Source organism: Hemiscyllium ocellatum, chromosome 39 (genome assembly GCF_020745735.1).
Source record: "Hemiscyllium ocellatum isolate sHemOce1 chromosome 39, sHemOce1.pat.X.cur, whole genome shotgun sequence".
Classification (NCBI taxonomy): Eukaryota; Metazoa; Chordata; class Chondrichthyes; order Orectolobiformes; family Hemiscylliidae; genus Hemiscyllium; species Hemiscyllium ocellatum.
Window position 1 is genome coordinate 15,697,005 of NC_083439.1, and position 12,209 is coordinate 15,709,213.

At 41.9% G+C, this 12,209-nt stretch overlaps 1 protein-coding gene across 1 annotated transcript in view; it reads left to right on the plus strand.

Annotated features, from left to right (window-relative positions):
* Window positions 1–11,871, plus strand: part of si:cabz01068815.1 (solute carrier family 51 subunit beta) — a 33,721-nt gene extending 21,850 nt beyond the window's left edge. Inside the window, exons 4-6 of the mRNA XM_060852963.1 lie at window positions 891–1,031; window positions 5,642–5,732; window positions 10,081–11,871. Of these exons, the coding sequence (XP_060708946.1) occupies window positions 891–1,031; window positions 5,642–5,732; window positions 10,081–10,354 (506 nt within the window). The 3' untranslated portion in view covers window positions 10,355–11,871. The remainder of the gene's footprint in view (window positions 1–890; window positions 1,032–5,641; window positions 5,733–10,080) is intronic.
* The last annotated feature ends 338 nt before the right edge of the window (window positions 11,872–12,209 follow it).

Below are 12,209 nucleotides of genomic sequence, written 5' to 3' on the forward strand. Positions count from 1 at the left end.
TAACCTGTTCATTCCAGTAGAGTCAATCTAGTAAACCTCCTCTGAACCACCTCCAGTTCATTTATCTCCTTCCTTAAATAGGGACACCAAAACTGCACACAGCATTCAGGATATGGTTTCACCGATGCCCTATATAACTGAAGCATAACGTCCTTTTAGGTTCAATTGCTGTCATAATAAAGGAAAGCATTCCATTAGTGGACGGCATGGTGGCACAGTGGTTAGCACTGCTGCCTCATAGCGCCAGAGACCCGGGTTCAATTCCCGACTCAGGCGACTGACTGTGTGGAGTTTGCACGTTCTCCCCGTGTCTGCGTGGGTTTCCTCCGGGTGCTCCAGTTTCCTCCCACAGTCCAAAGATGTGCGGGTCAGGTGAATTGGCCATGCTAAATTGCCCGTAGTGTTAGGTAAAGGGGTAAATGTAGGGGTATGGGTGGGTTGCGCTTCGGCAGGTCGGTGTGGACTTGTTGGGCCGAAGGGCCTGTTTCCACACTGTAAGTAATCTAATCTAAAAAAAACTGTCTGTGGGTTTCCTCCGGGTGCTCCAGTTTCCTCACACAGTCCAAAGATATGCAGGTCAGGTGAATTGGCCATGCTAAATTGTCCGTAGTGTTAGGTAAAGGGGTAAATGTAGGGGAATGGGTAGGTGGCAGGTCGGTGTGGACTTGTTGGGCCGAAGGGCCTGTTTCCACAGTGTAAGAAATCTAGTCTTGACCATGCTGGAGTTTCTGGAATAGGACTTAAACCTTCTGTTTCAGGCGTGAAAGTTGTTACCCATTGAATGGACAGTTGATGCATAGTTACAATTGATTTGCAAAGGGTAGCGTTGTGGATTTAGACTTTTTGTAAACATAAAGCCCTAACAAATATTTTCTAATTTCACTGAACAGGAAGCCCAGAGACAACATCAGCAAAGACTCAAATGTTACTAGCACAATTTGAAGATGGGGTCATCAGCGATGGGAGACAGAATGACACCCAAGTGGAAGAAACTACCACAGGGAAACACCAGCCTTATCCAATAGAGGATTGTATGTGGTGTACCTCATTTTTCTCATTTTAGTATATGTCACTTTGTGTGGACAGAGTTTGCACTGAAGAGCTGGTGAATATTGTATAATTAATGTTGTTCGAATTTTACTGATCCAGGTTATTTAAGACAACTTGAAAGGCTTGAGAAGGAATGTTTGTGGAGGTAATTCTTTTTCCAGTAAATTAACCTGATTTGATCTACAGTTTCTAAAACTTTCAAGATATTAAGAGCTGCAGCTACACTATAAGTAATAGCCCTGAGAATGGTCCGGCTGAGCTTGGCTCAAAATGAGATGATTGGCTTTGCGCCACATCATTGTCTAATACAAATGGGCCTCTGCACATGGAATTGTTTGGATACAGACAGAATTCCACTCAGGCACCTGGACATTAATTTAACATTAGCATCAACAGATCCAGTGAACTTTCTCTGACAACATTTAGAACAAGGGGCTCATTTTCCCCTCCTTTTCTCATGGCTTTCTCCCCCCTCTCTTCCGCTCTTAAAGGAATCACCCCTGCAGTGCAGAATGATTCCTGGAATAGCAGTCCCATTCTCGCCTCCCCCAATCTTTGGATCACTCATCTCCACATGAAACATTTTTTAAAAAAATAATCAATTAATGATTTAAAAAAACAATGTTTTGTAATTAATGGGCTCTGTGCCTTAACTGAGCATTTGTTCTTGCCATTGGCTGTGATTGGTTGATCTTGTGCACACATCATTGGTCAATCTATCCATCAGGGTGGGAGACTGTTAAAATAAAAATGCACTGTGCTCCAGCAGACAAGGCAACATTTGCAAGAGGAAGATAGGGTTAACTTTTCAGGTGTCCATTTCTTGTCAGAACCGATAACTTGTCTGTTCTTTTTCATTCTATTTCATGTTCATATCACAGCTTTTCTTGTAATGCCCTGCTGAAAATCCAACATGTTATAGACACTGGTCACAAGTTGTTACGCAGTTCTATAAGGCAGCATAATGAGGTTTCCTTCAGAGATAATCAATGCTGTTCAGCAAAGTATTTTTTTACCTCTAGAGCAGGAATATTTACTGCATAGAAGTCTCAGCTGCCTGTTACCTCCTGGTGGTATATTCACAGCTTGCATCAGCAAAAGAGATGCAATTTTGTGTCAAATGCCAGTTCTCTGGAATGTGAGCTATTTGATGCAATATTATTTAATGGGCAGGATCTTCTCACTTTTGGGCCAGGTCTACAAAGCAAGAGAAATGAGGGCTGTGTAAGTTAAAATTTATAATTGTAAAAGTTAGGAAAAACAATTGTTAATCAGGATGACATTTATAGAGATGATTTGGAGGAGCCGGTGTTGGAATAGGGTGGACAAAGTTAAAAATCATGTAACACCAGGTTATTGTCCAACAGTTTGTACTTTCAAATAAACCTGTTTGTTTATACCTGGTGTGTGTGATTTTTAACTAAATTTCTAGGGATGGTCATTGAAGTAAACAGCACGAATGAGGTAATTGCCTCTGTTGCAGAAAGGAAGGATTTATTTCCTATATTCATTCTGGAGATTAGGTTGTCAGATGCAGAGGAATTACTTTTTGCCCATCTCAGGTTATCTTGAGAAGATGGTGACAATCCAGCTTGCTAGACCACTTCAGAGAGTTGTCAAGAGTAAATCACATCCATGACAGGCTGATGACACCTATTGGCCACTGAAGGTAAGGACAGCAGGTTTCCTTCCACAGAGGAACCAGTTAGAACATAGAACAATACAGCACAGAACAGGCCCTTCGGCCCACGATGTTGTGCCGAACATCTATCCTAGATTAAGGGGCAGCACGGTGGCACAGTGGTTAGCACTGCTGCCTCACAGCGCCAGAGACCTGGGTTCAATTCCCGACTCAGGCGACTGACTGTGTGGAGTTTGCATGTTCTCCCCGTGTCTGCGTGGGTTTCCTCCGGGTGCTCTGGTTTCCTCCCACAGTCCAAAGATGTGCGTGTCAGGTGAATTGGCCATGCTAAATTGCCTGTAGTGTTAGATAAGGGGTAAATGTAGGGGTATGGGTGGGTTTCGCTTCGGCGGGTCGGTGTGGACTTGTTGGGCCGAAGGGCCTGTTTCCACACTGTAAGTAATCTAATCTAATCTAATTAAGCACCCATCCATGTACCTATCCAATTGCCGCTTAAAGGTCGCCAATGATTCTGACTCTACCACTCCCACGGGCAGCGCATTCCATGCCCCCACCACTCTCTGGGTAAAGAACCCACCCCTGACATCTCCCCTATACCTTCCACCCTTCACCTTAAATTTATGTCCCCTTGTAACACTCTGTTGTACCCGGGGAAAAAGTTTCTGACTGTCTACTCTATCTATTCCTCTGATCATCTTATAAACCTCTATCAAGTCACCCCTCATCCTTCGCCGTTCCAACGAGAAAAGGCCGAGAACTCTCAACCTATCCTCGTATGACCTATTCTCCATTCCAGGCAACATCCTGGTAAATCTTCTCTACACCCTCTCCAAAGCTTCCACATCTTTCCTAAAGTGAGGCAACCAGAACTGCACACAGTACTCCAAATGTGGCCTAACCAAAGTCCTGTACAGCTGCAACATCATTTCATGACTCTTGAATTCAATCCCTCTGCTAATGAACGTTAAGGTTTGACAATAATCTGACAGCTTCAACATCAAATGTGCTGATGTTTAGCTCTTTAGTTTCAAGTTTAATTCAAGTTCTCATGCTATTTATTATGTTGAAATTTGAATCTATTTGTCTCTCAATCCAATCCAGTGATATAGCCATATGCTGCTGGAGAGGGAATAGGAAGAGAGGATTCAATCGAAATTTCAGAGATCTGTTTTGATTGAACTTTGATTTATTGTTGTCACGTGTACCAAGATACATTGAAAAGTATTATCCAGCATGTTAGGCAGACAAATCCTATCTTATATAAGTACATCAGGGTATCCATAAATTCCCTAGGAGAAAGTGAGGATTGCAGATGCTGGAGATCAGAGCTGAAAATGTGTTGCTGGAAAAGCACAGCAGGTCAGGCAGCATCCAAGGAGCAGGAGAATCGACGTTTCGGGCATTAGCCTTTCTTCAGGAATGATCTTCACAGCGCCAGAGACCCGGTTCAATTCCCACCTCAGGCAACTGTCTGTGTGGAGTTTGCACATTCTCCCCGTGTCTGCATGGGTTTCCTCTGGGTGCTCTGGTTTCCTCCCACAGTCCAAAGATGTGCAAGTCAGGTGAATTGGCCATATTAAATGAAGGGGTGAATGTAGGGGAATGGGTCTGGGTGGGTTGCTCTTCAGAGGGTCAGTGTGGACTTGTTGAGCCAAAGGGCCTGTTTCCACACTGTAAGTAATCTAAATTTCCTTAGCTTTCAGAAGAAGTAGAAGTGTCTATAGTGTCTTGTGGATGGATCAGGTGCAAACAATATAATAAATGGCAGAACCCCTTAGGATCATTGACGTACAGAGGGATCTGGGTATGTAGGTCTACAGATCCCTAAAAGTGGCAACAGGTGGATAAGGTGGTCAAGAAGGCACACAGTCGGCTTGCCTTCATTGGCCAGGGCACTGACCATAGAAGTTGCCAAGTTATGTTGTAGCTGTAAAAAACTTTAGTTAGGCTACATTTGGAATATTGCTTGCTGTTCTGGTCGCCATGCTTCCAGAGTACATGGATGCTTTGGGTAGGGCACAGAGAAGGTTGTAGCCTTGTCTGGAGAGTTATGAGGAGAGGTTGGATAAACTCAGATTGGTTTCACTGGCAAGACAGAGGCTATGGGGCAACCTGATAGAGGTCTCCAAAATTAAATGAGGCATAGATAGGGTGGATAGTCAGAGGCTTTTTACCCGGGTGGAAGAGTGAACTACAAGGGGGCACAGGTTCAAGGTGAGAGGGGGGATGTTTGGGAAGAAGTGCAGGGAAAATCTTTCACACAGAAAGTGGTGGATGCCAGGAATGCATTGTCAATGGAAGTGGTGGAAGCAGACACGTTAGCAACATTTAAGACATATCTTGACAGACACATGAACAGGAAATGAAGAGGAGTAGAAACCACATATGGGTAATAAATAAGGATAAGGAATCAGCACAGGCTTGGTGGGCTGAAGGGCCCGTTTCTGTGCTGTACTGTTCTTAGTTTTACTTACTGACCAGAATTGGCAGTACTTGACCGCGTGGTCATAAGAATAAAGGAACTAGAACCTGGAGTGGACCAAATGGCCCCTCAAACCTGAGATCATGGCTAATCTTTAACCTCAACTTCATTTTCCAAACAGACCCCCCATATCCATTGATTGCCAAAGTATCCAAGAAGCCATCAATCGCAACAAGGCCTAGTGCCAAGCAACACAGGATACAGAATTCCAAGAATTCATAATCCTTTGAGTTTTGCCCATTTTGTTTTCCCTCATCTCAGTCCAAAATGGTCAACCCCTTATTCTTGAAGCCATGACCTCACATTCCAGACATTCTGGCCAAGGCGCTACACTGAAGAATTATAGCTAGAAATGTCTGAATGAGCCCTTAAAAGTTACTTTGTCTGCAGATACCACAAGCCAAAATGTGTTGATTTCAACCCACTTTGCTTGTATATCTTAATTGAAATTCCTCTGTCTCTTGCAGCCACTAACTGGAACTATGCTATGTTGGTGCTTGCATTCATTACGCTGTTCCTGGGATTTCTTATTCTGGTTTTATGTTCCAGGGCAAACAAGTAAGTCATACCTTTCTGTTTCCTTCCAATTGTATTGGTTGATGTTTTGTTGAACTTTCCCAACATTTCTGTTTATTGTAATTAAAAATACTTATAACTGAATTATCATGTTCATTCAGATTGTGCAATGTAAATAATCTTATAATGGAAAATGCATATTCAGCGTCACCAGCTTTTATTGTGCAGGTTCACCAGTAAAATTACTAATCATTTCTCTTCTCTTTCATGTTTTAATGGATTTCAATTAATTTTTAACTATTTTAATAGACTTTCAAGGATGCGGAGGAGGAATGAGGTTAAGAGGTGCATTGAAACAAAAAGGATAAATATCAAAAAGGATTGCCAGGGAGCGAAAAAGGGTAGTTCGGCTAAAAGGTTTAATTGTTATAGAGTCATAGAGATGTACAGCATGGAAGCAGACCCTTCGGTCCAACCCTTCCATGCCGACCAGATATCCCAACCCAATCTAGTCCCACCTGCCAGCACCCGGCCCATATCCCTCTAAACATTTTCTATTCATATATCCATCCAAATGCCTTTTAAATATTGCAATTGTACCAGTCTCCACCACTTCCTCTGGCAGCTCATTCCATACACGTACCACCCTCTGCGTGAAAATGTTGCCCCTTAGGTCTCTTTTATATCTTTTCCCTCTCATTCTAAACCTCTGCCCTCTAGTTCTGGACTCCCCCATCCGGGGGAAGAGACTTTGTCCATTTATCCTATCCATGCCCCTCATAATTTTATAAACCTCTATAAGGTCATCCCCTTAGCCTCCAACGCTCTAGAGAAAACAGCCCCAGCCTATTCAACCTCTCCCTATAGTTCAAATCCTCCAACCCTGGCAACATCCTTGTAAATCCTTTCAGAACCGTTTCAAGTTTCACAACATCTTTCCAATAGGAAGGAGACCAGAATTGCACGCAATATTCTGACAGTGGCCTCACCAATGTCGTGTACAGCTGCACCATGACCTCCCAACTGCTGTACTCAATACTCTGACCAATAAAGGAAAGCATACCAAACACCTTCTTCACTATCCTATCTACCTGTGATTCTACTTAAGGCCTGCACTCCAAGGTCTCTTTGTTCAGCAACACTCTGGAGGACCTTACCATGAAATGTATAAGTCCTGCTAAGATTTGCTTTCCCAAAATGCAGCACCTCGCATTTATCCAAATTAAACTCCATCTGCCACTTCTCAGCCCATTGGCCCATCCGATCAAGATCCTGTTGTAATCTGAGGTAACTTTCTTCGATGTCAATCTACACCTCCAATTTTGGTGTCATCTGCAAACTTACTAACTATACCTCTTATGCTTACATCCAAATAATTTATACAAATGATGTAAAGTTGTGAACCCAGCACTGATCCTTGTGGCACTCCACTGGTCACAGTCTGAAAAACAACCCTCTACCACCACCTTCTGTCTTCTATCGTTGAGCCAGTTCTGTATCCAAATGGTTAGTTCTCCCTGTATTCCATGAGATCTAACTTTGCTAACCAGTCTCCCATGGGGAATCTTGTTGAATGCCTGACTGAATTCCATATAGATCACGTCCACTGTTCTGCCCTTATCAATCTTCTTTGTTACTTCTTCAAAAAACTAAATCAAATATGTGAGACATGATTTCCAACGCACAAAGCCATGTTCACAATCAGTCCTTGCCTTTCCAAATACATATGCATCCTGTTTCTCAGGATTCCCTCCAAAGACTTGCCCATCACCGACGTCAGGTTCACTGGATGTTCACAGTGTATAAAATATATCTTTAATTAGTAAAGTATGCTGTGGAATGGTGGCTCAGTGGTTAGCACTGCTCTCTCACGGTGCCAGGGACTCGGGTTCGATCCCATCCTTGGGCGACTGTCTGTGTGGAGTTTGCACCTTTTCGTTGGGTCTGTGTGGGACCCCTTTGGGTGCTCTGGTTTCCTCCCACAGTCCAAAGATGTAGATTAGGTGAATTGGTCACGCTAAATTGCACCGTTGTGTCCAGGGATGCGCAAGCTACCTGGGTTAGCCATAACGAAATGCAGGGTTACAGGGATGGGGTGGGTTTGAGTGGGATGCTCTTCAGAGGGTCCGTGTAGACTTGATGGGCTGAATGGCCTACTTACACACTGTAGGGGATTCTATGCAATACTCTCATGTACACAGACTGGACCACAGATAAAATTCTGAATTGCATTGAGTGATATTTTCTACACGTAAAGCATTCTCTAAAACACAAGTTGTCAATAATGCAGACTGAGGAATTGGCAATGTGTCCTCAGCAACAGCAAAAACCTGTACTGCAGTAGCACCTTTGACATAATTTAAAATCCCAAAGTGCTCCACTGGAGCATTTCAAAACCAAATATGACACTAAGCCACATAAGGAGACATCCAGGCAGATAACCAAAAGCTGAGTCAAAGAGTGAAGTTGTAAAGAGTGTAATTAAAGAGAAAAGGAAGAATTGAGGGAGGGGCTTCTAGAAGCCCAATGACAGTGCAGCAGCCAATGGTACAGCAATTAACATCAGAGATTCTCCAGCGAGCAGAATGAGAGGAGCACAGGATTAAAAATATATTCATAAAAGTGCCTAGAGATTGTAAATATAAATTATGAACAAGATCTCAGTTTCAAGGGTTGCTGTAAATTGGATTGTTTGCAAAGGGGAAAAGACTACCAGGCAATGACTATCGAAAGCTTAACAGGAATTAAAGATAAATAAAGTATTTTTCTGGTAAAGTTGATGTCGACTCAGTTGAAGGATGGACGAGGGTATTTGGGCTATCTTAGTTCACCCAGTCAGAATATTAGAAACTGTAGTGCTCCCAACATATTGTGTATATATCCCTTGATCAATTCTTTGTTTCATTCCCCTCTAGGAGAACAGTGGAAATGCCATTCACTTTTTTGTGTGAAAAAGTTCTCCCTGACATTTGTCCTAAGCTTTCCTTTCGCTAGTTTAACCTGTACCTTCCGGATCTGATATTTTGTCATGACATGCAGATGTGCTCCCTATTAACCATGCCTTTTCAATTTGCCATCCTGAATGCTCTTCTCTGAATGTATTCTCAGTCGCTTCTTGTCACGGCTAAAGAACACCAGATTCTTCTGACACTTTCTTGTCGTATCCCGGTTGTTTGATGTTAGGGGTGGGCATTGTGTGAAATGAAAGTAGAGAGGTGTTTCATTCCAAGTTGACAGTACAGAGAGAAATTAAATCTGTTCCCATTGGACTTAGCTACTGATTCCATCCTTCTCCCCAACAACATCGAGTCATAGAGACACAGAGATGTAGAACTTGGAAATAGACCATTAAGTCCAACTCATCCACGCTGACCAGAAATCTTAAATTAATCTCGTCCCATTTGCCAGCATTTGGCTCATTTTCCTCTAAACCCTTTCTATTCATAAACCCATCCAGCTGCCTTTTAAATGTTGTAATTGTACCAGCCTCCACCACTTCTTCTGGCAGATCATTCCATACACGTACCATCTTCTCCGTGAAAAACTTGCTCCTTATGTTGCTTTTACATCTATCCCCTCCCACCCTAAACCTATGCCCTCTCGTTTTGGACTCCCCTACCCTGTGGAAAAGACCTTGTCAGTCTAAGGTTAAGCCAAGCTATTGTACACTTAATTTCACATTTAATCCTGAGATGAACTTTCAATCTTCTCTTTGTGCTATTACCAAGTCCGCCTACTTCCATCAACATTATATTGCCCATCTTCAGTCTTAGCTCAGCTATTCTGTTGCTGAAACCCTCATTCACTTTTTCATCACCTCTAGACTTAATTATTCTGACACTCACCTGGCTGGTCTCTCATATTCTACCCTCTGTAAATTCCATATGTCTGCTGCCTGGGCATTAACACAGTGAGCACCAGTCCCCAATCGCCCCTGTCCTCCCATTGGCTCCTGGCTGTCCTTGGCTTCCAACATTGATCAACATCTTAATTTAAAGCTCTCATCATTGTTTTGAAATCCTGCCATGGGCTTGGCTCTCCAATTTCTCTAATCTCCTCCAGACCCACAATGCTGAGATATCCTCCTGTAACTCTGGCCTCGAGCATATCCCCTGTTGTAAGTGCTCCATTGTTACCTCCTATGCCTTAGTTACTCAGACCCCAAGGTCTCTCTATCCCTCGCTTTTGTCCTTCGAGATGCTTCCTGAACCCTGGTTTTGGTCATCTGATATATTATCCCCTTACGTGACTAGGCATAATGTTTTATAATGTGCTATCAAAATATGCATTGTTATTAATGGAGAAATTAAGCCTGAAGGGTTTTTTCTTGTTCCTGTTTTCTATGCTTGAATCAAATTTATTAGTCTCCCTTATCCCTTACATCATGTAGGAAGAAAAAGATGAAGGAAGTGAATGAATTAAAGAACAGGAGTGCGGCAGAAAGTGAGGCATTACAAAAGACAACAACACAATATGCAGATGAGATTGACGACCCTGCAGAAACTGACCAAATGTTACGGACCAAGCAAGCCTACATTTCCTTTGAGCAGGTGCCAAAGAGTTCGTCCCCCAAAATCTCATCCAAACCAGGAGAGATCATGATTGAGTGGAAGGATGGAAACATAAGTTCCCTTTTCATGGATGCAAAAGAAGATGATTTGTAGAACCCCAAGTTACAGGACTGAGCTTGCGATGGAGAATCTATTTTTAAGATGAAAAGAATTAATTTTTGTAAAATATTTTTAGCCAATAAAAGATCCAATTGTAGAGGAGGAAAAGATTAGTAAACAAATGAGTCAGGGGTAAAGGATAGTTACTTAGTCTTGCCGAAAGTGGGAACTGGTACTCCAGAAGGTGGTGGGACCACAATTCTTCACAATTCATGTAAACAATATGATCTCAGGTTTCAGAAGTACAAGCTCAAAATGTATGGCTACAAATTGGGGGGATACAGTTTAATGTGAGGAGAACATAAACATATATATCATTGACAAATGAATTTCAATATAGATAAGTGTGAGGTATTAAATTTTGCAGGACAAATAAAGAAGCCATTTACTGATTGGTAAAGAACAGGTTAAATGAGATGGAGAAATAAAGTGATACAGATGTACAGATACACAGGGCATTAAAAGTAGTAATGCAGATCACAAAGGTCATTAAAATGTAGTAGTTCAATTTGAGACAGAACTGATAAATGTAGAAGTTATGTTAAACTCAGATCAAACTTTAGGCTTCACATTAAGATTGTTAAATGGTTTGATGGGGTAGACAGAGAAGATGTGTCCACTCACTGGAAAGACCAAACCTAAGGCCACAAATATTAAGAGGTCTCTAATAAATCCAACAGCAAAGTAGTGAAAACCTCTTCATCCAAAGAGTGGCAACTAGGTGGAGATCAGTACCAAAAGAAATAGCGGAAATGAACATTACAGGGAATAGATAGATAAGCACATAAGGAAGAACAGAATAAATGGATATATTGATATGTTGGATGAAGGCATTGTCAGTGTGAAACTAAATGCTAGCTTACATGAGTGTTGGTTAAATAACCTGTATCTGTACTGTAACCACTAAGTAATTAATCTAGATATTTCCTATTGAGACATTTAACCCATGTCTGCTGCTGACTTGCTGCACATAGAGAAGGGAGATTATCCCTTTTGCCTTAAGTGGTTTATTTTTATAATGTATAATTCATCACCAGCATTAAAAGTGTTTAAACAGTTTATAACATTTACAAAACTGTTTCCTGATTTGTAATAGCCTTCTTCCAGTTTGGATGAGCTGCACAGAGACTGGGCAAAGGCTTCAGCCTTAACAGGCTCTAATAACAGATTCATCCCAGATGATCTATTTCTGGCCTAGATCACAGACTGTGCCTACTCTAGGCAGCCTGTCTCCACTGACCTGTCTAACTCTGGGAGGCCATGACTGGAAATAGACCAAAATTTCATGGAAAACAATGCATGTGCAAATCGACCAGCAAATTCAAAGGATTGAGAGATAAGCTGAGAGTTGGGAACATCCAGGATATTTTTGGTTGATTTACATTACTTTGTTTCTGCTTTGCATTATGATCACCCAACCCTTAACCTTCCCACTGATTTTAAAGAACTGACTGGATTTTGTATTAATTGTCCATTGAATACACTCTGACAGCTCAATTCTGGTCATTAAGATTGTGAATACTCGTTAAATAATGTGACAATTGTTAATACAATAAAAGTCTACTTTTATGGGAAATAGAAATAGGAGCAATTTTTTAAGATGTGCAATCTCATTCCTGGAATTCGCACAATATGACACAAAGATAGGTGGAGGGATAGGTAGTGTTGAGGAAGAGGAGAGGCTGCAGAAGGATTTTGACAGGTTAGGAGAGTGGGCAAAGAAGTGGCAGATGGAGTACAAAGAAGTGGCAGATGGAAAATGTGAGGTTATACACTTTTTTAGGAAGATTAGAAGGACAGACTATTTTCTAAACGTAGGAAGGCTTTAGAGATCTGAAGCACAAAGGCA